The sequence below is a fragment of the Malania oleifera genome, chromosome 1 (genome assembly GCF_029873635.1).
Source record: "Malania oleifera isolate guangnan ecotype guangnan chromosome 1, ASM2987363v1, whole genome shotgun sequence".
NCBI lineage: Eukaryota > Viridiplantae > Streptophyta > Magnoliopsida > Santalales > Ximeniaceae > Malania > Malania oleifera.
This window is the reverse complement of record NC_080417.1, coordinates 133,328,219-133,355,978: the sequence shown is the minus strand read 5'-3', so window position 1 is coordinate 133,355,978 and position 27,760 is coordinate 133,328,219. Positions and strand designations below refer to the sequence as shown.

General features: G+C 38.1%; 1 protein-coding gene across 2 annotated transcripts; it reads right to left on the bottom strand.

Annotated features, from left to right (window-relative positions):
* LOC131165349 (protein RICE SALT SENSITIVE 3-like) lies at positions 1–27,273 on the bottom strand. 2 transcript variants are annotated; one of them, XM_058123048.1, is made up of 8 exons: positions 26,702–27,164; positions 26,558–26,608; positions 26,121–26,249; positions 25,818–25,923; positions 25,596–25,637; positions 25,432–25,488; positions 24,543–25,245; positions 1–125 (listed from the first exon to the last, which is right to left on the bottom strand). In XM_058123048.1, exons 1-8 carry the CDS (start codon positions 26,830–26,832, stop codon positions 85–87), a joined length of 1,260 nt encoding a protein of 419 aa, XP_057979031.1. In that variant the 5' UTR covers positions 26,833–27,164; the 3' UTR covers positions 1–84. The 2 variants fall into 2 exon arrangements, with proteins under 2 accessions (XP_057979031.1, XP_057979039.1); XM_058123056.1 differs by lacking the exon at positions 1–125 and having other exon boundaries at positions 24,170–25,245; positions 26,702–27,273.
* Positions 27,274–27,760: the final 487 nt, after the last annotated feature.

The window sequence follows — 27,760 nt, the reverse complement described above, 5'->3', positions numbered from 1 at the left end:
GTGCCTATGTTGTAGACAGGCTCCCCATCAGATATGGGTTGAGGGGACCAATTTGACTATCGGAGTTCAGTTGACTTACCCTGGTCAGCCAGCCAGGTTAGGTCCCGCCTTTAGGCCACACAACCCTGTCATGAGAGGTTAAATCATGACTTTCAGTTATCCATCCAAGGAACTTTTCTCAGTTATTATATATACGTATGATCAGATTTACAGAAAATAGTCTTACCTATAGATATTAGCAGTATATGGAAATAATATTCAGAAAAATCAAATTATGTTAAGCAAGTTAGGTATGATTTATTTTGCAGTACATAAATAGGTTTTATTTAGTTGTGTTATTTCTGGTATTTTTCTAAATCAGATTTTACAAACATGTAGCTCACTTGCCAAATACTAGCAATAGCATATTTCGTCTTACTGAGCGTCGTCTTATCTCATTTAGTTGATATTTTTCAGGTGATCTAGTTAGGCTAGCAGAACAGGCTCGCAGATAAAGGGGGCTACAGTGCTACCCTACCAGTAGGGTGAGTGTTTTTGGGAAAGAGGGGTATTTTTGTGTAGCCCTAGTTCAATTATGTGTGTATATTTTGGGAGTATTTAACACTCTGGTATTGTATTGTATATGTATATAGTTGTGGATACTTGACCTTAGCTTCTCGCTGCTTAGGTTGATGTTTTGTTCCATCAGGAGTTATCAGCGCAGTTTAACTTAATATTTAAATATATATATATAGAAAATATAGCAGGTTGTTACACCCACTTTGCCTATAAGAACATTTATGTTATGTTTACCTTATATATATGGGTAGCTAGTCTTAATTCATCTTTGTAAATGCATACACTAAGACAAATATAAGGTATTTGCTAGAGAACTAAGATAATGAGTGTGACTTTGTTGAGAATTTTTAAATGAAGTTTTATTGCCTATCAATTAGGTATTTTAGTTACAGTTGTGCAAAATTATTCATGGAGCTAAGGCTTCATAGTTATCATGTTTTTGAACTTCTAAACTTTGAACATGCAATTTCTCACTAATAAACTTAATTTCTTATGGACTAGAAAAGTGGTTAGAGAAATGGTTTGAAGTCTAGAGATAAAAGAGAGCACAACAAGGATCTATCACTTTCAATAAGAAGCAAAAGGAATATCTTATGTCACTGATTGTGATGGTGTAACTTAAAGAAATCGTTGGTCAGGATGACCACAATGAAGACAATCATCGGCGATTTCAAGAAGGGAGACCTTGGATGGAGAGCATGTAAAAAAACATGCTCAGCAATTCAAGGTTCATGATAGAAAAACTCGAGAAACATCTTGCTAAAGCTCACCGACATTCCTTTGTTGGGCATGACCAAACCATTGCCTATGAGTACTACAATTGATTCAACTAACCTGCTATTTTAAGGGAAGATGCTAGGGGGTGAATTCCACTCACCCTAAAATGGCCTTATGGCCAAGTCATCATTCATGATAACTTTGGCGAGACTAAAAAATGTGAGGAATGACAAAATTTACTTATATGCATCGTCAACTAATAGGATCATGAAAGTCTTCCATTGGTTGATTACATAAAAGATGACAAAGAACCCAAACCTACTTCCAACAAAAATCATGAGAGATCTTTAAAAGCCAATTATAATGAGAAGGAAGATCCAACAATGTGGAGACCTGGGAAAATAAAATAATAAAATAAATTGGGAAAAAATGATTTTTAGTTGGAAAAGGAGAAAACCATTGATGGTTTTCTAGAGGAGCCAAAAAATCGGTGATGATTTTGGAATTTACCGCGGAGCGGTAATGGGTAAACGGTAATTTCTGGGCCAGTTAAATAGAAAATCGGAGATGGTTTTCTAAGGGTCAGAGAAAATCGGCGACGATTTTCTCTACAGTGGGCATATTAAGGAAGTTCCGCAAGCCATTCCATTTTATCAAATTAAAATTTACTCTCTCTCTCTCTCTCTCTCTCTCTCTCTCTCTCTCTCTCAATCAACCCACGAATCCTCTTCCTTCTCTCTTCTTTTCGACTACATTTAAGCCCAAATTGACAATTAGGAACCACCACAAGATTCTTGGGAAGATTCTTTGCAACCTACGTGAAGCAGATTTTCAGTTTGAAATTCCGGGGCACCATCCCAAAGCCAAGGTAAGTGGTGTATTTTAGGGTTTTTAAGTTAATTTGGAGTATATGAAATGTAGGAGGTGTTAAATAGAAGTAATTCTGGGAGTTGTGTTAAATAATTTGGAAAAAATGTGTATTTCAGGTTTTTGGGCTACGAACGCCGAAGGGCATAGAAAATTGGTTGTTTAGTGAAATCTTAGTAAGCCAGATAAGGGGAATAAATTTAGTGGTTTATTTATGAAAATTATGGATTGAGAAATATGTGAACATGGTATTATGTATTTTACCTGAAATTTATTATGATATGAATATCATATGAAATATGTGTAGCATATGATTTATATTGAGAAATGTTTAAACTGGGTTAATTGATTTACCCTGTGAAATATGAGATACTGAAATGTGTTTTGACATGAGAACTGAAATGTGGAAAAATGATGAAAGTGAAATGTACAAAAAATGTATCTTTTGAGAAGTGAAGAAATGTGAAATATGAAAATGTGTTTTGAGAAATATTGAATAATTGTGAAATGAGATACGTATATAATAGTATGATATGAAATGAATTATGAATTTAGGAAATATTATTAATATGATGAAATGTGAATGTGAGAAATGTGAATATTGTAATGTAAAATTCTGCAATACTGATATTAAAATGTGAATGTGAGAAATGTGAATATTGCAATGTAAAATTCTGTAATACTGATATTGAAATGTGAATATGAGAAATGTGATTATTGCACCGTTAATTTTGCAATATGAAAATGAGAAATGTGGATAAGAGAAATATGATTTTGAAAAATGTGAATATGTGAAATGTAAATATTGCAATGTAAAATTTTGTAATATGAATACTAAATTATGAGAATTGAAATGAGAAATTTCGAGATGGGGAATACAAACATGTGATTGATGAAATGCCAATACCACATAATGATTGCTGATATATGGTAGTGATAACCCTGATGGATGGATATGGAAACGCTAATGATGGGTTGTGATATTGAGAGCACGGTACCGCTGCTAGTGGTGTTAATGCGACCACATATACTCGTGGAGTGTGTGGCATGAGAGTAAACTGCGATGTATAGTAGAGTTGTTGTGCCCCCTGAGTCCGAATCATGGCTTTTGGCCGACCAGTCGTACTACAGACACGGGATATATGATGATATTTGACCTAACCGGGTCGACCAACTGCGGTTAGGTCCAGCCTTCGAGCCGCACAACCCTATTCATGGGAGGAAGCATGATATGAAAAAATATCCTGACGGCAGCCATAAGTACAGACACCGATATATTGGTAACTAGTGACACTCATGAGCTTGATATGGGAATGGAAATGAAAAAGAAATGAAAATGGAAATAAAATGAAAATGAAAATGAAATGAGAATGGAAACAAGAAAGAAAATGAGAAATGAAATTGTGTAAGTTGATAAATAATTAAATCGAAGTAAAACACACCGCTTGAGGGCTTAGTAAGTAAGGTGTGTGCTCTGATAAGCATCAGTTGTAACTGAACCTGAGTTAATCAGGTTAGGCTACAAACAATATCAAGGCAGAGGGAAGCTGCTTGTATGAGCAGGTAAGCTTCCCTATTCTCAGGAACTTCGCCGGTAAACTTGGGTTACGAATGAATGGTTTTGGAAATGGAAGTAAAAGCTTATTAAAACTTATGTTATATATCTATATAATTATGATTATGGATTTGGTATATTTTCTCAGAAGATATTGTTACTGAAACGAATATATGTTATGATATAATGGATCTCATACTGCCACACACTGTAGATAATTTATTCCGTCTTACTGAGTTGTGTCTCGCCCAATCATTTAAATATTTCAGGAAACCGAGATAGACCCGGTGATAGAGCTCCGAAATGGAGGGGAGCAGATACCCTGTGTAGTCAGGGTGAGTATTTAGAGCTAGGGAGGTTTGATTCCCTTAGGGGTTTATGTATTAGACTTGTATATATGGATGGTATAGTACTCTAGTATGTGTATTCGTTGTGGTATGTATATATGTTTATGAAATGACTTCCGCTATTAGGATTCTGTATATGAGTATGATTGTATACTCGGCACGTTCGGGTCGAGTTATGTAATATGGTATCAGTGGTTGACGTGGCCGATATATATATGGGTGTACAAAAATTATCGAAAAATCAAAAATTGAACCAAAACCATAAACGGTTCGGTTTTTCGATTTTCGATTTCTATTGCGATTTTTAAAAATAAAAATGTTTGGTTTCGGTCTCGATTTTGATTTCGATTTTATGTTGAAACCGAACTGAAAAAATCAAAAAATTGATTTATTTAAGATATATATATATATATAATATGGCTAGTGAAAATATAGCATGCAATATAGTTATATAGCCACTACAGAAAATAAAAATCTTCAATAAATTTTTAAGAACTTTATGAAAGACAAAGGTTATTTTTGTTAAAAATGCCCAACAGATTTTATTTTGTTAAAATTATGAGTCCCTACAAAAAATTAAAATGTTCAATAAATTTTCAACAACTTTATAAAAAATAAAGGTTATTTTTTTGTAAAAAAAATCGGTTTAAAATGAAAAAACGCAATCGAACCGCCACATTTTCGGTTTTCAATTAAAGCATAATTTCGGTTTGATTTCAGTCGGTCGGTTCTGGCCAAAACCGAACCGCACCGAACCGTGTATAGTCATATATATATATATAAATGGTATGAAAATCGGGGCGTCACAAACGTGGTCAAATATAAAGAACCCTATAACTCCTCATTGGCGGAGGACACAAAGCTCTTCAAAGGCCAAGGCTATCTTGAGAACGAGGATGATCTCAAGCTTGATATGAAGAATGGCAATCTCATTAACAAAAAATTTGGAGTTAGACAAGGATCATCCCTTGGCCAAGATCTACTATTAGTTTATCAGATCTTAATATGCATCATCGATCAGCTAAATATGCTCCAACTTGCTTCAAGAGCATCAATTATAAATAATTGACCGATCAATAAATTATTCAGCTGAAGAAAATAAGAACAAAATTTAGTCCAAAAAGAAAAGAAAATAAAATTTACATATACTCATTTATAAGTGTTAAAGGCTATCAAACAAAGTAGCTATAGGGAGCATTGTTTGTGCCATTTTGTGCACTCCTTTGTTTGTAGTATGGTGACAATCATCTAATTAAAGAAATTGCCTAAGGAGTTACAATAGAAAGTCACTTGGAGGCTAGTCGATTATCATCCAAGCAACACGGGAATCATAGCTAGCCACTTAAGTAACGTAGGTCACGTAGTTATCAAGCGATGATGATTGCCTAGTCATAAAGAGTAGGTCATTCAATTATCAAGCGATAATGTGAATAAGCATTGAGCAAGCATACTAATTATAATAAAATTTTCTCAAACGATGATTTGGTCTTTAATGTTTAGAAACGGATGAATGTATTGTTAAGAGTAAGAACTAAATTTATGATTTGTAACCATACAATTTAGGGATTGTAATGACTTGAGCACAATTTGGGTTTTAATTACATTTCCAAGTTTTACTTGGAATTTGTAAGAACCTGAACCGTGATATATGGGTTTAAATAAATAAGAGAGGGGAAAATTAGGAATTTAGTAGATTTCGTCGACGAAGTCAGGATTCGTCAATGAAATCCATGTAAGTCTCGTCGACGAAGTTTAGAGGCTTGTCTACGAGGAGAAACTGAGAGATTTTGGGAAACCTGTGATATCAAAATTCGTCAACGAATCCACCATCTCGTCAACGAGTTGTCTATACGACCTTGTCGACGAGGACACCATTTCGTCGACGAAGACACCCGAATCAAAGGGTTATAAATAGAAGTTCTCTTTACTTCCAAGTTAAGAAATCTAAAAATTCTCTCTCTTTTTAGAACTCTCCCTACTCTTTATCTCTCTAGATTTCTTCGTTGTTCGTCGTGATAATCGTTAATCTGAAGTTACCACAAGGATCGTCGAAGGATTCTCTACAAAACCTATGGATCGGAATCCTGTTTTGGAGATTTTTGGGTTTCGGCTTTAAATCGAGGTAAGGTTCGGTTTTCTTTTCTGATCCGGTAGTTTGATAGAAGACAGAGTTGTGAGTATCTTCTGCACTGTAATTTGTAGGTTTTAGAACTCGGTTTGCTATTTAGGAGCCTTAGAGTTTGGGATTTGCTATTCGGGGGTAAGGTAGGGGAAATTTGGTTTATATTGGTTATTTTTGAAATTGAACTCGGCAGAACTGTGGTTCACGGTCCTGTGTGTATTTTGGCTGCTCATTTAGGGGGATCTAACAGGGAAAACTATGGATTTTTCATGATTACAGTTTTGGGGAAAAGGGGGTGTTAGGCTGCATCCCTAGTTTTATTGAAAACCTAATGTATATGCTGATTTATAATGTGTTATAGGGATGGTCGTGCCTTAACTTGTTTAAACTGTATGTGTTTGGAAAACCATGATTTTAGATTACCGAATGGGTGTGATTTGTTTAGTTATATAAGCATGCATATGTGTGTGATTGGTTGAAATGCTAGTAGGAAAGCGGTTTCGAATTGTTTCAGGTACTGAGTATCCGGCTCTATATCCGAGGGCATATGAAATAGTTGGCCATAGATTGGCAGAGTGCCCGGCTCTATATCCGAGGGCGTGAACCTATTCCAGCAGATCAGGCCGAAGGGTGTGGATCTACCAATTTAGCGCCGTTACGATGTCATGGGAGTCAGGGACTAGCCATGTGCCGGTGGCGCCGTGTTACGCAGGTTAGCTATGGGCCAACGCCGTATGTCCCGGCCAGCTTCGGGCCAATGGGTGTGACAATACCGGGATTGCTGATCATGTGTTTGTGTGCATGTATGCACTGTGTAAAATTAGTACTAGACTGCATTTAACTGCGTGTATGTTGCATCATGATAACACTCAAATGTCACACACCGATATTACTTGTGTTCTTCCTTACTGAGAGGTGTCTCACCCCTACTATACGTACATTTTTACAGGTCCTTCGAGTAACCGAAACTAGCGTCCTAGTGTAGGGAGCGTAGTAGCCGGTGTACTACGGGTAGCACTTGGGTACGTGCTAGGACTTGTATTTTGTGGGTTGTCGTTTTGAGATATGTTGGGCACCCTTTTGTACGTTATTTGATGGAACCTCGATTTTGTCCTTGTATAGACTCCGGTATGGATAGTAAGACCTTATTCCGCTGCGTATGTTCTGTTATGTTCTGATGTGTATAGGGTGCTTGGGAACCCCACGGGGTCGGACCCTCGTCCATTGTCCTGTATCTTTGGATGTTTTGTACAGTACAAGGATTGGTTGATTTACATTTTCACCCCTAGGTCCCATTTTCGGGTTCGGCGCGTGACAGCTTGGTATTAGAGCTAACCAGGTTGTTAGGTCTTGTAGACTTGGTTAGGCTTAACTGTGAGTACATACTAGAGTATAGGATGTTGGATATAGGTAGAGTTGGTTAAGGGTTGTCCAGTTGCTAGACCGGGATTTGTCAACGATATTCCGTATTTTTCCTATGATGACGATTCCAGTAAAAGTAAGGCAAATCATTGATGACTTTCGCGTTGGTGCGATATGACAGACCTGGACCTGGCAGGGGGTAGTTAACACGATTAGTGTAGATCATTGTGTTAACTGTATGTGTTGTATGAATACTGATAGATTCCTATTGTGTTACAGAATGGAGCCCAAGGATAATAACTTGGGAAGTGACTCCAAAGAGACTGCAAGTGATGAGTCCCCTTTTGTGCCTCGAGGTTTGACAAGGCAGGTGTTACGAGAGATTGGGCGGAGTGTGAGGAGACGCGAGCGCTCTCCTATTGCTACGCGGTGCACCATTGAGAGGTTCACACGCATGCATCCTCCGACGTTCTCTGGAGAATCTAACCCAACGATAGTAGAGGACTGGGTGGAGAAGACTGAGAGGATCTTGGAGGTCCTGCATTGCACGAATAGGCAGCAAGTCCTCTATGCTACCTTCCAACTATCTGGGGAGGCGTGTCAATGGTGAACTGCGGTGAGTCTACTAAGAAGCAGAGAGTCGGTCCTGAGGAGATGTCATGGAGCCGTTTCAAGGAGGTATCATTCGACAGATACTTCTCGGCTTCTGTACGTGATGCGAAGGCAGATGAGTTTTATGCTCTGACTCAGGGGAGTTTGACGGTGCAAGGGTATGCGGCTCGGTACATAGAGTTGTCTCAATTTGCGCTGTGTTTGATCTCGAGCGAGTACAAGAAGACTCGGAGGTTCGAGAAGGGCCTGAGGAAGAATATTCGCAGACTAGTAGGTATGCTTCAAATCTGCGAGTTCTCGGTGTTGGTGGATAAAGCCTCGGTGATTGAGACCGATATCCGAGAGGATGACGTGGATCAGGAATCAAGGAAGAGGACAATACCTTCTGGTTCTCAAACAAGATCTCATCAGGGATCGTGGAAGAAGAGGAACAAGGGCTCAGGTTACCTCCAGAATACCGAGCACTAGGATTCTCAGATGAGCCAGACTAGTGGTCGTTGTACCAGATGCCACAAATGGCACAAAGGTGAGTGCCAATCATTTAGGGGTAACTGCTACAATTGTGGTCAGTCAAGTCACATGTTTCGTGATTATTGTGCACCGAAGCGAGACATGCCTGCATCTAGTGTGAACCGATGGAGCAATTAGATACCTCGAGGAACCATTCAGACGAATGCAGTTCCGGCCAGAGTATACTCTCTTACTCCAGCGGACACTGAGCATGCAAGGAATGTAGTAACAAGTACCTTATTATTGCTTTCAAATAAGACTTCTGTTTTGTTTAATTCGAGTGCAACCCATTCTTTTATATTTGTGAATTTTGTTGGACAGTGTGAGGTTGAGACCCAAGTCATGAATGAGGTGTTATATGTTACTACACCATCTGAGCATGTATCTTTTTGTGAGAGGATGTTGGTAGATTGCCCAATAGTAATTCAGTGGAAGCTGCTACCGGCGAATCTTGTTGTATACGACATGTCGGGGTTCGATGTTATTCTGGGGATGGATTGGTTGTTCTCCAGTTATGCTATAATCGACTGTCGTAGGAAGGTAGTAGTTTTAAGACCTCCTGGGGAGTAGGAGTATGAATTTGTGGGATCATGTGTGCATCCAGCGCCACAAATTCTATCAGCATTGCAGGCGAGGATGCTACTCTTAGACGGATGTCAAGGGTACCTAACTTGTGTGGAGGAAACACCGCGGGACGAGTTGAGACTCGAGGATATTCAGGTAGTCAGCGAGTTCCCGGATGTGTTTCCAGATGATTTACCAAGTTTACCTCTGGATCGTGAGGTGGAGTTTGCGATAGAGTTGTTGCCTGACAAGGCATCGATCTCTAAAGCTCCGTGCTGGATGGCTCCAGTAGAACTTCAAGAGTTGAAATAGCAGTTGCAGGAATTACTGGACAGAGGATTCATTCGACCTAATGTTTCACCCTGGGGAGCTCTAGTATTGTTTGTGAAGAAGAATGACAAGTCAATGCGGATGTGCATTGATTACTGTGAGATTAACAAGGTAACTGTGAAGAATCGCTATCCTTTACCTCGTATAGATGATCTCTTTGACCAGTTGCAGGGGACGCGGGTCTTTTCGAAGATCGACTTGCGGTCAGGACATCATCAGGTGAGGATCAAATCTGAGAATGTTACGAAGACGACTTTCCGAACCAGATATGGCCACTACGAGTTCTTGGTCATGCCTTTTGGGTTGATGAATACTCCAGTGGTGTTCATGGATTTGATTAACAGGGTTTTCCATAAGTACTTAGATCGGTTCGTGGTGGTATTCATTGACGATATTCTAGTATACTCGAGGGGTTCAGAAGAGCATGAGAATCATCTGAGGTTGCTATTTCAGATACTGCGGGAGAAGAAGTTGTATGCTAAACTGAAGAAGTGTAAATCCCAGTTGAGTCAGATTGCATTCTTAGGTCATGTGGTATATCAGTTGATCCTTGCAAGATCGAAGTTGTGGTCGACTAGGTGAGGTCGAAGAATATGTAGGAGGTTCGGATTTTTCTGAGACTGGCGGGTTATTATCGTCGGTTCGTGAAGGGATTTTCTAAACTGTCTGGGCCTCTGACTTGATTGACCAGGAAGGGAGTGTAGTTTAAGTGGACTAGTGATTGCAAGCAGTGCTTTCAGGAATTGAAGCACTGGCTGGTTACTGCTCCAGTTTTGATCATTCCTTTAGGGGATGGCGAGTTTGTAATCTATAGTGACGCGTCTCTGAAAGGTTTGGGATGTGTGCTTATGCAATAGGGTAAGGTAGTAGCTTATGCTTCTCGGCAATTGAAAGAATATGAAAAGAATTACCCTACGCATGATTTGAAATTGGCTTCTGTTGTATATGCACTGAAGATTTGGCGACACTATCTGTACGGGGTGCAGTGTGAGATCTTCACTGACCATAAGAGCCTCAAGTATTTCTTTACGTAGAAGGAGTTGAATATGAGGCAGAGACGGTGGCTTGAGTTGATTAAGGACCACGATTGCACCATCAGTTATCACACCGGAAAAGCTAATGTAGTGGCTGATGCGTTGAGTCGGAAGTCGGGACCTGCGGTTGTATCTGCAGTTATAGCTCAGCACCACATCAGACAGGATTTGGAGAGCTCGAGTATAGAGTTGGTATCCAGGGATCATCAGGCTTCCTTTGCTAGTTTGGTGATCCAATCGACTTTGTTTGAACGTATAAAGGCCGCGCAGGCTAGTGATCTGAAGTTGGCAGAGGTTATAGAAAAGGTACAGCAAGGACTGACTACAGAGTTCAACATCTCTGAGGGAGGTGTGCTGAGGCTTGAGACCAGGTTATGTGTTCCGAACGACGATGAGATCAGAAAGACGATTCTGGAGGAAGCGCATCACTCGTTATATACGGTACATCCTGGTAGTACAAAGATGTACCGGGACTTGCGCGAGACCTTCTGGTGGTCTAGTATGAAGAGGCAGTTTGCTCAGTTCGTGAAGCAGTGTCTAACGTGTCAGCAGGTGAAAGATAAACATCAGAGGCCAGCAGGGCCGTTGCAACCTTTGCCTATTCCAGTGTAGAAATAGGAGCATATTTCCATGGATTTTATGACCGGATTGCAGCCAGCACTTCACCGGCAGAATGTTATTTGGGTGATCGTGGACATATTGACAAAATCTGCTTATTTCATACCGATGAAGGTTAGTTATCCTTTGAGTAGGTTAGCAATTATGTATGTGCATGAGATTGTGAGAATGCACGGGGTACTGGTGTCCATTGTCTCAGATCGAGATTCGAGGTTTACTTCTCGATTCTGAACGAGCTTGCAGGAGGCATTGGAGATGAAGCTTACTTTCAGTACAGCGTTCCACCCCCAGATTGATGGATAGTCGAAGAGGACGATACAGATCTTGGAAGATATGTTGCGAGCTTGTGTGTTAGACTTTGGTGGTAGCTGGATACAATTTTATGCCAATAGTAGAGTTCGCTTATAATAATGGCTTCCAAACTAGTATCGGAATGGCACCGTTCGAGGCTTTGTATAGTCGGAGGTGTCGATCTCCTTTGTATTGAGATGAGATTGGTGAACGTTAGGTGTTAGGACCTGAACTTGTGCAGCAGGCGTTTAAGAATGTGGGTTTGATCCGGGAGAGGATTAGATGGGCTTAAAGTCGGCAGAAGAGTTATGCAGATGTTCGTCGCCGTGAGTTAGAGTTCGAGGTGGAGGTAAGATAATTCTGTGTATCGCTCCGATGAAAGGGGTGATGAGATTTGGGAGGAAGGGCAAGCTGAGCCCAAGGTATATCGGACCATTCGAGATTCTTAAGCTAGTGGGTCCGATAGCCTACAGGATTGCATTACCCCCAGTACTCTCGAGGGTCCACGATGTATTTCGTGTATCCATGTTGAGAAGGTACGTGCTGGATCCATCACATGTTATCAGTTATGATGAGTTGGAAATTGGAGATACTTTAATGTATAAGGAGATACCTGTTCAGGTTCTAAACCGTAAAGTTCAGAAACTTCGTACCAAAGAGATATCGTTAATGAAGGTATTGTGGCGGAACCACGAGGTTGAGAAAGCTTCTTGGGAACTGGAAACGAAAATACGCCGGAAGTATCCACAGTTGTTTTGAGTACTTGTACGTCATCCTACTATGGGTTGGGATAGGTGGTTGGTCGTTGGGAGTGTGTATATTGTGAACTCCTGAGACAGTTTATGTTGTAACCATGGTATTCTTCCGCCATAAGTGAGGGTGTGTATGTATGTGTATGATGGGGCTACGCTGTAGTAGTCTCCAGTTTTCTCTGGAGTTGCATGTAGGTGTTCAGTTGTATGTATGAGTTGTGAATGAGAGATGGTAAATTTCGAGGGCGAAATTTTGTACGGAGGGGAGATTGTAAGACCCGAACTGTGATATATAAATTTAAATAAATAGGAGAGGAGCAAATTGGGAATTTAGCAGATTTCGTCGACGAAGCCAAGATTCATCAACGAAGTTCAGAGGCTCGTCAACGAGGAGAAGCTGAGAGATTTCGAGAAATCGGTGATATCAAGTTTTGTCGACGAATCCACCATCTCATCGACAAGTTGTCTATATGACCTCGTCGACGAGGACACCATTTCGTCGACGAAGACGCACGAGTCAAAGGGCTATAAATAGAAGTTCTCTTTACTTCCAAGCTAAGAAATCTAAAAATCTTCTCTCTCTCTCTCTCTCTCTCTCTCTCTCTCTCTCTAGAACTCTCCCTACTCTCTATCTCTCTAGATTTCTTCGTCGTTCGTCGTGATAATCGTTAATCTGAAGTTACCACGAGGATCGTGGAAGGATTCTCTACAAAACCTACGGATCGGAATCCTGTTTTGGAGATTTTTGGGTTTCGGCTTTAAATCGAGGTAAGGCTCGGTTTTCTTTTCTGATCCGGTAGTTTGGTAGAGGATGGAGTTGTGAGTATCTTCTGTACTGTGATTTGTAGGTTTTAGAACTCGGTTTGCTGTTTAGGAGCCTTAGAGTTCGGGATTTGCTATTCAAGGGAAAGGTAACGGGAATTTGGTTTATATAGGTTATTTTTGAAATCGGACTCAGTAGAACTGTGGTTCACGGTCCTGTGTGTGTTTTGGCTACTCATTTGGGAGGGATCTAACAGGGAAAACTATGGATTTTTCATGATTACAGTTTTGGAAAAAAGGGGGTGACGGGCTGCATCCCTAGTTTTGTTGAAAACCTAATGTATATGCTAATTTATAATGTGTTATAAGGATGGTCGTGCCTTGACTTGTTTAAACTGTATGTGTTTGGAAAATCATGATTTTAGATTACCGAATGGGTGTGATTTGTTTGGTTATATGAGCATGCATATGTGTGTGATTGGTTGAAATGCTAGTAGGAACGCGGTTCCGAATTATTCCAGGTACTGAGAGTGTCCGGCTCTATATCCGAGGGCGTATGAAATCACTGGCCATAAATTGGCAGAGTCCGGCTCTATATGCGAAGGCGTGAGCCTATTCTGGCAGATTAGGCCGAAGGGTGTGGATCCACCAGTTTAGCGTTGATACAATGCCATGGGAGTCGGGGACTAGCCATGTGCTGGTGGCGCCGTGTTAGGCAGGTTGGCTATAGGCCAACGCCATATGTCGCAGGCCGGCTTTGGGCCGATGGGTGTGACGACACCGGGATTGCTGATCATGTGTTTGTGTGTGTGTATGCACTGTGTAAAATTAGTACTAGACTGCATTTAACTGCGTGTATGTTGCATCATAATAACACTCAAATACCACACACCGATATAACTTGTGTTCTTCCTTACTGAGAGTTGTCTCACCCCTACTGTACGTACATTTTTATAGGTCCTTCAAGTAACCGAAACTAGCATCTTGGTGTAGGGAGCGTAGTGGCCGGTGTACTATGGGTAGCGCTTGGGTAAGTGTTAGGACTTGTATTTTGTGGGTTGTCGTTTTGAGATATGTTGGGCACCCTTTTATACGTTATTTGATGGAACCTCGATTCTGTCTTTGTATAGACTCTGATATAGTACTGTATGTATATAGTAAGACCTTATTCCGCTGCGTATGTTCTGTTATGTTTGGATGTGTATAGGGTGCCTGGGAACCCCATGGGGTCGGACCCTCATCCATTGTCCTGTATCTTTGGATGTTTTGTATGGTACAGGGACTGGTTGGTTTATATTTTCACCATTGGGTCCCATTTCCGGGTTTGGGGCGTGACATGAAAGATGCTGGGTAAAATAGCTAAAAGATGTTGGGTATGAAATGAAATGAAAATAGAAATGAATGAAATAGAAATGAAATGTGAAATGTGAACAATGTAAAATAGGAAAGGACCATGTAAAGTGAAATGAAATGAAAAGTAAAAGATGAAAACATGAACAGTTAAGAGATGCAGAATAATGGCAAATAAAATGATGTATTATGATATTAGAAGTACTTATGTACGTATAATGTGCTACGATTTGGGCGGGGCATGCTCTTAGCTTGAGGGCTTGCTGAGAAAGGCAAGTGCACTAGTAGCTTCAGATATGGCAATAGCTACATAACGTACTAGGGCAGAGGGAACCTACTTGTATGGGTGGGTAGATTTCCCTATCCTTATGGCTTTTGCCGGTAAGCTATTGTTGAACGGTGTGAGTACGAGATCAATCTAACACTTGAGGGCTTACTAAGTAAGGTGAGTGCCCTGGTATGCTTTATTAGTGACCTTAGGGTTGCCTAAATATCAAAGCAAAGGGGTGCTACTTGTATAGGCGGGTAATCACCCCTATCCTCGGGTAATCTCGTGGGTTAAATATTGATTAGGATCAGAGGATGATTTCAGAAATTGTGTTAACGATTTTCAAATGTTAAATATGATGTTGTTATATAAACTCATGTTAGCCACACACTGTTTTAATATATCATTTCTTCCCTTACTGAGATGTATCTCACCCGAATATGAATTTATCTTTTTCAGGATTTTCTCGAAATCGAGCTTAGAGAGCTCAAGGTTTTATAGCATTATTGAGAAATAGGAAAAGAAAATGGTATATTTCTATGTTAATTTTAGGGAATGTAAATATTTATATTTTATGTCTTTATGTTTTAAGGCTGTTGAGTAAGGAATGGTTGTGAAAATACTGAAATGTTTTGAAAATTATGTAAATTTATGGAAATGCAGGTGAAAGATGATTACTATGAATTATAGATAAGAATTAGTAATCTCTGGTATTATGGTATTATATGTATAGAGATTATTTTTATGTTTTCCGCTACTTATATGTGGATTATGGATTATCAAGAATTTTATCAGGCATAACGCGTCAAACCTGAGTTTAAGAGTTTGGGGCGTTACATTATGGTATCAGAGTCATGTCTAGTCGGAAGTGTGATTAGATTTACATCGCCTGGATATGGAAATATTAGAGTATTAGGTTAAAAATGATTTATACCAGAGTATAAGATTGAGTTGCGATAAGGGTAGGAATAGGTAGAGTAAGATACTGTTAGGAATTCTAAATTGTGTTTCGTAAGCTTGAGGGCAAAAATCCTTTGATGGTCTTCTATGTTTTTCTGAAGAAGTAGTTAGCTTCAGAAAATCATGGCAAATCCATCGATGGTGATGTTTCCGAGCAGAGAAATTCGAACTTGAGATTTGAATTCGATGGTTAGGTTAGTTGATTTCAGAAGTTAAGGAAATGATTGATTAGTTAGCAAAATTTCGAGGACGAAATTCTTTAAAGGAGGGAAGAATGTAATAATCCGGAAAAAAAAATTATAAAAAAATTAATAAATTAATATTATTAATCAATTAATTAGTTAAATATTATTAAATTAATGTATTAAATAAACAAATAAAAAGAAATTGTATAAAAAAATTAAGAGTAATTATTAACTATTTAATTAATTAATTCAATATTATTAAATTTAATAAATAAATTAAAAAATTATTATGAATTAAATAATTAATTAAGTATTATTAAATTTGATGTATTAAATAAATAATATGATATATATCTATATATATATATATAATATTATTATTATCATATGATAAAGTAAGTAAAAAGAAAAAATAAAATAAAGAAAACTTAGCTTAAACCTGCGTCTCTCCCTCTCCAGAACTCTCTCCTTCTTTCTCTGTCTCACTCGTCCACTCTCCATCTCCGTCTCTCTCTCTCCCCTCATTTCTCGACGAATATTCGATCGATCGAAAAACGGAAGATGTCGTTGGATTCCTAACTCTGCCACCGACATTTCTACTAGAACGGATTTATCATAGGAGCGGCGTAGGCACCATTCTTGGGGTAAGATAATTTTTCCCTAATTTCTCAATTTCTCGTTAAATTTGTTGTTAAATTGACGATCAGACACCACCATAGGGTCTTAGTCGTGATCGTCGTCATTTTGACATAAGTAAAGTTCCAATTAGGATTTTCTACGCCTCACTCCAAAGCGAGAATGGGATTTAAGAAATTTGGTAATTTTGTTATATTTAAGGGTATAATTATTTATTTGGTATTTTAGGGCCTAGGAAGTATTAAAATAATATTTTATTTAGGATTTTTTATTAAGGGGAAATTATATATTAAATCAGATTTTATGAAATTAATGACAATAATTTATGTTATATTATATACATGTTTTGGTGTGAATTATTAGAATACCAACCATGTAAAATTATGATTTCTGAACCTAGAATCACTTATTTAGTTATGTATTTGTGGAAATGAACTGAATAAAGTGGAAGGAATTTTCTAGATAATTATTTAAGAAATGGAAATTATATTTTCAGTAATTAAATGCTAAATGTAGGTTAGCCTATTTTACAGAAATATGTATGAATTTTACTGTTAAATTGTGTGGCATAAGATTCTGTGCGAATATATGTTAAGCAAGTAATGTATTGAAAATAAAATATGATATGAACTATGTTGCTTGTGTGTATCAACCATGTAAACAGCTGAAAGATGCTGGATAAAACAATTGAAAGATGTTGGATAAATGTATGACAGCTGAAAAAGATTAGGTAAAACAGTTGAAAGAAATTGGGTAAATGTATGACAGCTGAAAAATGTTGGGTAAAACAGTTGAAAGATGTTGGGTAAAACAGTTGAAAGATGCTGGGTATGGTATGAAATGAAATGAAATGAAAATAGAAATGAATGAAATAGAAATGAAATGTAAAATGTGAACAATGTAAAATGGGAAAGGACCACGTAAAGTGAAATGAAATGAAAAGTAAAAGATGAAAACATGAACAGTTGAGAGATGCAGAATAATGGCAAACAAAATGATGTATTATGATATTAGAAGTACTTATGCACATAGAATGTGCTACGATTTGGGCGGGGCGTACTCTTCGCCTGAGGGCTTGCTGAGAAAGGCGAGTACACTAGTAGCTTCAGATATAACAGTAGCTGCATAACGTACTATAGTAAAAGGAACCTACTTGTATGGGTGAGTAGATTTCTCTATCCTTAGGGCCTTTGCCGGTAAGCTATTGTTGAACGGTGTGAGTACGAAATCAATCTAACACTTGAGGGCTTACTGAGTAAAGTGAGTGCCCTAGTATGCTTTATTAGTGACCTTAGGGTTGCCTAAATATCATAGCAGAGAGTTGCTTTATCAGTTATCACCCAAGAAAAGCAAATGTGGTAGTTGATGCGTTGAGCAGAAAGTCTGCGAGACTAGTGGTAGCAGTTATGGAGATCCAGTATCCGATCATGATGGATCTGGAGAGACTCGGCATAGAATTGGTAGAGAGTGATCCTCCAGTGTATATTTCTAGTTTAGTGATACAGCCTACTCTACAGGAAAGAATTAAAACTACTCAGAAGGAAGCTCAGAATTAGCGAAGGTATTAGTTAGAGTGCAGAATGGTCAGAGGAAGGAATTTTGTTTGTCAGATGACGAAGTTTTGCGATTCCGTTCCAGATTATGTGTTCCTGCCGATGCTGACATCAGAAAGACCATTTTAGATGAGGCTTACAGATTTTTGTATACAGTTCATCTCGACAATACGAAAATGTATAGGGATTTATGAGAGTTTTACTGGTGGAATGGTATGAAGAAGGAAATTGTCAAGTATATAGCGTTGTATCTGACGTGCCAGCAGGTAAAAGCTGAGCATCAAAGGTCGACGGGTCAGTTGCAGCCACTATTTATCCCAGAGTGGAAGTGGGAACATATATTCATGGACTTTGTTTCAGAACTGCCATCAGCGTCGCATGACCAGAATGCGATTTAAGTGATTATAGATCAGTTGACTAAAACCGCCCATTTCCTACCTATCAAGATCAATTATTCTCTTAACCGTTTAGCGGAGATTTACATTCAAAAAATAGTTCGTTCTCATGGGATGCCAGTATCTATAGTGTCAAATCAAGACTCGCGTTTCATATCACATTTCTGGAGAAGCTTACAGGAAGCTTTAGGGTCTCAGTTATCTTTTAGTACAGCATTCCATCCTCAGTCAGACTGGCAGACTGAAATAACAATACAAATATTAGAAGATATGCTTCGGGCATATGTGCTAAACTTTAGGGATAGTTGGAGTCAATTTATACCGCAGGTAGAATTTGCGTATAATAACAGTTATCAGACCAACATTGGTATGGCACCGTTTGAGGCTCTGTACGGTAGGAGATGTCGTTCTCCGTTATATTGGGATGAAATGGATGATTGGCTAGTTATGGGACCAGAGCTTGTGCAATAGGCGTACGATAAGGTTCGGCTCATTAAAGATAGAATTAGCGCAGCTCAAAACCAACAAAAGAGTTATGCCGATAATCGCCATAGAAAATTAGAATTTGATATTGGTGATCATGTATTTTTTAATATAGTTTCGTTAAAAGGCGTTATGAGGTTTGGAAGGAAGGGTAAACTTAACCCTAAGTTTATCAGTCCGTTTGAAATTTTAGAGAAAATTGGGCTAGTTGCCTACAAGTTAGCTTTACCACCTGTATTATTCAGGATGCACGATGTATTCCATGTTTCCATGTTGAGAAAATACGTCTCAGACCTTTCTCATATAATTAGTTATGGTGAATTAGAGTTCAGTGATTCGCTAGTCTATAAGGAGGTACTAGTACAGATTCTGGATAGAAGAGAACATGAACTACGTAATAAGAAGATTCCTCTAGTAAAAGTTCTATGGAAGAATCATGCAATAGAAGAGGCTTCTTGGGAGCTCGAAGAACATATCAGACAAAAATACCCACAATTGTTCCAAGAAGTTCAAACGTAACTAGGAAAATGTAAGTAAATATGTATTATTTCTTTTGCAAGTACATGTAATAGTTTAGTTATGAATGGTCTTTTATTTTTTAAATAATTTTATTTTAATTTATATATGTAATCTCTAAGAACTTGAAATGTAACCATGGTATTCCTCCGTCATAAGTGAAAGTAAATAATAAAATAAGTAGACCACTTTTCTTAAGGGATGGTAAATCATATGGATAGTAAATTTCGAGGACAAAATTTTATAAGGATGAGAGAATGTAATGACCCAAAAAATAATGGTATTTAAATAATAAAAAATAGGAAAATGAAAATAGTAAAAGGGGGCAGCAACAAATTTCGTCGATGACGTGGCATTTTGGGCTCGTCGACGAGGGTGCGCTTCGTCGACGAGAAGATACCGAGGGGATATATATATATATATATATATATATATATATATCGCAACTCTGAATTTCGTCGATGAGAAGTAACATTCGTCGAGGAATTGCCTTCTTGACCTTGTTGACAAAGTGACGTGGCTCGTCGACGAAGGTCAATGAATAAATAGGCATAACCTTCATTTTATGGCCAAAAATCCTGCGAGAATCTCTCTCTCTCTCTCTCTCCTCACTTCGTCGCTCCTTCCTTCTCTCCAAGATTAAGATTTCGGGTCGGATTTAAGCCGGTTCAACGATTTAAAGCCACCACGACACTCCTGAAAAGATTCTCTGCAAATCTACTGGAGTAGATCGTCGATGAAGCTACTTTGAAATTCATCCATGATTTAAAGTAAGATTTTTTACTCAAAATTTAGTCTTTCCATAATTATAAGAAATGTTGTATACAAAGAAATACTAAAATTTAGTTCTGTGAAATGTTGATTTCAGGGTGTTGAACGGGGAACCCTGCAAGTGTAGGACGAGTGTATTTTAGGGTGTTTCTTTGCAGAAATCAGGTAAGGTAATAAACTAAAGCAGTCATTTTTTCATGAAAATACTATTAAATTACTAGTAGATTTATGTTCAGAAAGCATGTATTACATTTAAATATCATTGAGAAAATGTTTATTTGGAAAAATACTACTATTATATTGAAATGTATGTATTAATATGAAATGCCAAAAAATATGTTTTCAGTATAGAATATATGGTCTTATTCAGCATTGCGTGGCATGAATATTATTTTATGTGAAAAAGTATTATGTTAAGGCAATTTTATAGATAAAATATGTTTTCAGAAAATATAAAATAATGCAGTACATTACGATTTTGCAATACATGATAAATAACATGTTTATTCATATTATTATTTATAAAATGTTCAGCACAAGACCGTGATGGATAACCGACGCAAGGCCGTGTATTATGTATGATTTCAGCGCAAGGTCGTATTTATGAAATGTTTGACGCAAGGCCGTAGATGTAAAAGTAATCGACGCAGGGCCGTATGTATTTATGCTATTACATAAAATGCTATCAATCTATTTACTTTAAATTGTATATTATCATATATTATATGTTATCAAAACCAGATGACAGTTCAATTCAGTCATAGGAGCACGGTATCGTGGCCATACAGATCAAATTATTATGTTTCAGACTTGTGCTAATCGCCCCTGCTAGTAGAGAGGGTGGGAGATGGATAGTCGATGTGACTTTTAGTGTAGAGAGTTGTAGACGTCCACCTAACAGTCTGAATCAGGGTGTGGCGAGTCCATCGTACTTAAAGACATTTTTGACTCGACAGTGGTCGGTCAACCATTGTCAAGTCCTGCCTTCAGGCTGCACAACCCGTCATGGAGGTTAATACATGACATCAGCTAACTATTCATCCTGGGTAAATTTTCAGTATTATTAGCTATACCAAATAGTTCATGAACAATACAATTTATTAGAAATATGAAATTATATGTTTACGCAGTTATTAAATGATTGATGTTTTCTTGTATGCAAAATGTATTGTATATTTATAATAGCATTGAATATTCATGTTACCACACAACTGTATTTAGTTTATTTTCCCTTACTGAGAAGTGTCTCACCCCCAACATTAAATTATTTTTAAGAAACCCAAAAAGATCGATAGATCGAGGCCGCCGTTGAGATAGTAAGATACTACCCCACTAGGAGAGTAAATTTTGATCTAGGAACAAGGAGATTTTTGTTTAGAAATGTATATATTTTGTGTTTTGGAGATTGTACATAAGCACAGTATTTTAGAATTTAACTGACTCTGGTTATTATGTATTTTATGGTTAAGAAAATGTGATTTATATTTACTGTTGCTTAAGTTTCTGTTGTGTATGATAGATATGTCCTCGTACCCACAAGTTTGGTTGACTATATTATTAAATATGTTTTATTATTTGGTAAGTTAAGCAAGTTGTTACAAAAATGCTGCAAAACAGAAAACGCTTCAAGGCACATTACAATATCGTTTTTTTTAAAACGTTATTTGCACCCCTAGATCGGTGTGTATCGAGTCAGCAAATATATTTCCAGGATACAATAAAACCCAAAATGTAATTCGTTATCTATTTGCGTTATACACAAACGAATAACTGATGAAAAACACCCTTAGAAGAATCTGAACAAATTTCTAGAATTTTATTTCTACAGAAAACATAACTCAAGATTGAAGAAAATATAATTTGTAAAAGTCTTATGAGAGAAAAAGGAAGAGAGAAAGATTGAATATTTCTAAATATTCATGGAGTAACTTTTGTCTTTAAAGAGACAAAATTATATATGTGCTAAGTGCTTGTGCGCCAACTAAATGCGCCACTAGTGCCCTACAGCCCACGTCACACACGCGCGCTTGTGCGAAGCACCGTCTTAAGGTACACTAGAATACACACTAGCACTATCTATTAACCAACTTTAAGAAATTATTACATCTTATCATTTATTAATGATTTTTCCTTTTACACTCTTTTCAATGTGGGACAAACCCACATAGTATTAAATACTTCTCATGAATGCTTTAGAAAATTCATAAATGGAAGTTTTTGAAAACTCATAAAATCGATTATTTTGGAAAATATTTGTGAACATCAAGCTTTTTACGAGAGTCCTTATTTAATGTGAACCCTAGATTGTAATTTTATTTTTTCAACATTTATTCATAAATTTTTCAAGGACTGAAAGAAAGAATTTCAAGAGTATTATAAATAAGTTAAATATAGAGCGATCTAAAGCATGAAAATTTGTTAGAGGACAACTATAAGGTGTATCTTTTTTCGAAAGAAATGTAGGTTTATTAGCACTCTAACGCTCTATTTATATTAATAATGCAATAGTTTAAAATTATGAAGAAATAATTATAGAATTTAAAAACCTTATAAAATAAATAAATAATATTTTAACGAGTTAACTACTTCATGAGGTGCAAAATGACCTAGACTTCTCTGACCGTAGGTCCTAAATGCTGCTCTGGGGAATGCACTTAGTCCTCCTGTAAGGGGGGAAACCCCCAAAGACCATGGCATTATTTTTGGAGGAATGGATTAATCAGAGTGGCTCTCCAGGGCATTGCCTGGAAAAAAAAGGCAGCTTCCATGTTAAAAGCTAGAAATTTTTTTACCCAAGGGCCCCCCCTCCAAGCCCACATACCCTTTTGCTTTTGACTTCTCAAAAACCCACCCACAAGTACTTTGGCAAGCAAGCTTGGACTCCCATCTTTTCTTTTGTTTTGTTTCTATTCATTGCAGAGAAAATCTCTAGGGTTAATTATGGCTTGACTTGGATGGTTGAGTAATGCGTGCTAGTTATAAATGAGATCTTTTACCTATTACGTGACAGTTTTAACATGCGAAGTACTTCGATCCTGTGCATTTGATTGATACCCACTAGAGGAGCCAAGGTCATGAATTGTAGCACAAGTCTTTGAAATTTCCCAGAATGATAATCCACTCCCTTAAGCTTAAATTACAACAGTTTGGTAACTTCATAACAAAAATTACAAGTGAAATACAATTCAATAAAACTCCATAATCTTGTGATGTAACTTAGGCAGAACTATTGATTTAACAAAATGAGTAATACAACATGTTGACAAGTTCACTCCATTATTACCAGATGTAATATAATCATTTCATCTCAATAGAACTCTAATTAAGCAAGGTATCGACCAGCCTAATACAAACGACAGAACCTCAGTAGGAATTAAACAATTTGACAATCTCAGGAATTCTAGGTGGACTCCAATATATATATTCTGTGTTTGCTGATATCACATGGAAGACTAAACTAATACTACAGAGATCCCTAATGGCTTGAAGCATGCATCAAAGAGTGCCCAGTTTGACCTTCAGCAACTTCAATAACAATGGCCCTTCAACTAGGATTATGATCATTTTTTAAAGCCCCAACCCAACCCTAGTTGCAAGTTTGTGTCATGACTTGGCAATAGGCTTGAAATATGAGCAGAACCCGATCCATCCTTGATTTGCTGCACACTTAAATTATGTGTTAAGGATAACAATAACAAAACCTATTGACCTGGTGGATACTAAAATATAGTTTCCTAGGAGACAACTCATCAGTTTTATCGCAGAATGACCACATTCCAAGTTTAAATATTTGGACGGAGCGAATAGGGATTTGAAATGACGGATGAACTACCACCATGGAGTAGACTAAGCCCAATGAGCCTCCTAATAGACCCAAAAATTATGAAAGATGAGATGCTTATTGAATCCTCACCAACAACTTCAACTTTAAGATTGGTTCATTGACCTAAAGCATTTAGAATTCAAAGCTTATAATTGCATTTAAGCACATGATAAATGATATATGAATTCAGAGCTTGGCATTCTCTATCTTATAATTGCATTTAAGCACATGGTAAATGATATATTTGCACTTTATTCACTCTTTCGAGCCCAACAGGCTTGCAAATAAGGATCGTGATACCACAAAACTTATTCTTTGGCACCCATTAATGTTCCTTCAAAATTTCTCATGGTTTTCCAGGATATCTGTGAAAGTTCTAGGAAGTTATCAACATGAACTACAACAAATGATAGAAAAAGTTCAGTACATGCATTAAAGAAACACAAGATGAAAAATAGAGCATCAAAACAGGCATAGGAACATCAGCAACAAAGAAAACAGTGCTGTCCCTAGATGCAAGTACTTCTCACCCTTTCATCACCTAAAACAACTGCCTCCTTCAATTACTCCAAGAAGGTCTCCATGACATCAGTGTACATACCTGCTTCAGAACTCCTATACTCCACAGGATGGTGCAGATGGTGATCGAGTGAAGTCGAAGACGATGACGAAGCCATTCTCGCAGGCAAAGTAAAGCTCCTCTTGAACTTGTTTTCCATCTTTCTGACACTCTCTGGGTGGTTGTCCAGGCTCAAAAACTCATTGGGGTTAGCACTGCTGGTGTTGTGCAAGTTTGAAGCTTCCGAATTCGGGTTTGGATTTGGATTCTTACCTTCAAGGATGAGGGGATGGTGAGTTTGGTCTGGCTTGTTTCCTATACCCTCTGGGCTGAACAAAATCTTTGCATCATCGGTTCGTCCGGTGAGAGCATTAAAGAAAGACAATCCATTTGGCCATTTGATTTCATTTTCATGATCTCCCATCATATCTTCAATTCGGGTTTCAGATGAATGGGGGAGGAGGAACATGTGAGTTTCATCTTTGGAGGGCAGAAATCCAAGTCTGGGCGAGTTTTGAAAACTGGGAGAAGCAAGGACAGAGGCGGCAGATGGAAGCGGCCTTTGGGCCCAATTGAAGAGAGGAGGAGGGCGGGTTGGGATGGCTGATTGCTTTGAAGGAACTGAAGAAGGAGAGGAAGTGTTTCTTGTTGAAGAGAAGAGCTGGGAGAGGTAGAACCCAGATTGATATCCAAGAGATTCAAAGGTATGTCTCATTCTCAGCACAAAATGAAGGTCTTCAGGTATCTGGGAATAGATATTTATGTCTCAATCAGATCAGACTATCTGTATTTAATGGCTTAGCAATCTTACATGAATATATCTATGTACAAGTATGCAGTTTATGGGAATATAAGATTGCCTCATCCCAGAAAAACTTGAAGAAAAAAATAAAGAAAAGGAAAAAAAAAAAAAAAAAAGACTGAAACTCACAATCTTGCAGGAACCCAGTTGTAAAAGGCCATGGCCAGCTTGAATCACAGCTATAGTCTGGTCAAGGGAAAATTAGACAGGGTTTAAGTCTAGTAAAAGGGGGGGGAAAAGGTAGTGCAAGTAACACAGGACATAATCTTTATAACTTTTCATTTTTTTCTAACCTGAATGCCCGAGTCAAACTGATCGGTCCATTCAGGGGGAAGCTGCAATTAAGAACACCCAAAGGCCAGCAAATCATCATCAATCACCCACATAGTTTCATTCAACCAATCAATAGACTATTTAAAAGATTAAAATAATGAAATTTAAAATTTAAAAAAACACAAAACAAAAGAAAACAAAAACAAAAACAAGAGGTAGGGTGGGTTTGTTTTTGTACATACAGCATCAAAAGAACTCTGCCAGTAGTTGGAGATGTTTGGTTCACATTCTGAAGGCTCTTTGAAAACCCATTTATGGCACTTATCCGAAGCAACCTTTCCCATCAACCTGCTCAAATTAATTCAACCAATGATCCCACATATATGTGTGTGTGTGTGTGTATATATATATATATATATATAGGAGATTTCCTTTTTCGTTAGTTTACACTTTACACTCCCAGAAGATTTTATTCAGCTAGAGCAAGTGAGAGTGAGAGAGAGACATGATTAAAATTAAAATATAAACACCTACCCAGTACCCACCCTTCTCCATAATTATATAGCTGAATGGACATTTTGCTGAAGGCTTTCCTCACAGGATCCTCCCCATCAATCCCATCCAAACAATCTGCATCTCGTACTCGGCAAAACCCATCTTCCCACATCAACATCCTTCATCAAAGAATTCAAAAAGAAAACACCCAATTCAAGAAACTACTCAAACAAACACCACTAAAATCACAAAACAATCCATTTCCCACTAGCCCATTAGCATCTTCCTTCCCCTGCTTTTCCTCTGTTTCTACAAGAAAACAAGGGTAGGCCCTGTTTGGCAGCAGGGAAGGCACAGGAAAAGAAAAGAACAGAAATAAAATTTTGGAAGTTGGATTTTCCGTCAACTGGGACCATAAACTTAAAAGGGTTTATGTTTTCCCTTCTTCAATTTTTCCAGTAACCAAACGGCGAGAAACTATACTCACAAGCTGCCGTTGTCGTCACCGACTTTGCAACCATTACCACCTCGGATTCTCCTGCAACAATGGAAGATACCAATTTCAAGAAACAGCACAAGATCAAAGGATATACTAAGGTTGACCTTGTAGGGTACAGAGAGAGAGAGATACGGGCGAGGACGGATGGTCCAGAAGACTGCATAAGTCCAGTCTGTGCTGAGACAGACACTTCGGAGGGCCTCATGAAGGGCCATCATCCCAACCGCTTCTTTGCTCCTATCTGACGCTGCTGAGCCCACCATCTCTCCCTTCCTCTCTCTCTCTCTCTCTCTCTCACTGGCTTTTTTCTCTCTCACTTCAGAAATCAAACCCTTTTCTGCTCCACTCTCCCCCTCTTAACTCTGGAACACAATTGAAAATTGCTGTGTTAAGTCTCTAACTAAGGTCTACTTTTTTTATCTTCCTTCCCCACCCTAATAAGGTGCAGGTGCTTGTGCTTAACACCACTCACAGAGCCAAAGAAGACCCCTTTCTTCATCTCTCCTCTACTGTTCTTTTGCTTGGTAAACTGGAGAAGGATAGGTAAAAAGGGTAGAGGGAGAGAGAGAGAGAGAGAGAGGATGTTTTTAAGTTGTCAAGTATAATTTTAACCATAAAAAAACCGTGGCACAGCTTTTCTCTACTCTTACAGTGGACAACAGTGGCAATGAGAGAGAGCGAGAGGGAGGGAAGACTGGAGAAGCGAAAAACAAAAGGAGGAGGCTGTAGTATTGATGGGCTAAATCCCATTGTTGCCCCTGTACTTGTCGGGAATTTCAGATTGGGTGCAGCAACTTTGTCCTTTTTAGGAATTTGTCAGTTGGGTTAGGTTTGCTGCTCTCACCAGTAACCAGTGACTAGATACCACCCTCCCTCGGTCCCGACCCAGCTTGGATCTTGGATGCAGGGCTCCCTTCCCTCTTCCAGTCGTTCTCCTCCTTTCTCATATCTTTTGCACCTACAAATTTAGCAAAATTAAAAGGATATCAAGACATTTGAACCCTTCTTTTTTTCCAAAATAATGCTTCATCATAGCCTCTATACTCTCACTCTGTAAGCAACATAATTTTCAGAAGTGTTAGGCTGTGTGCCAACATTTGAAATTGTTTTAAGTCATAAAATCAGATTTCATTAAATAGTTTAGATATTAAATCGGGTTATGAAGGTTAAACGGCATAATATTATTATAAG

Bases quoted from the DNA above. Each gene is read 5' to 3' on its own strand.
- LOC131165349 (XM_058123048.1), bottom strand. From the start codon at position 26,832: ATGGTGGGCTCAGCAGCGTCAGATAGGAGCAAAGAAGCGGTTGGGATG. The intron at 26,609-26,701 runs GTATCTCTCTCT...CCATTGTTGCAG, and splicing joins TGGACCATCCGTCCTCGCCC to GAGAATCCGAGGTGGTAATG. The intron at 126-24,542 runs GTATGTACACTG...CTCTCATGACAG, and splicing joins GTATAGGAGTTCTGAAGCAG to GGTTGTGTGGCCTAAAGGCG.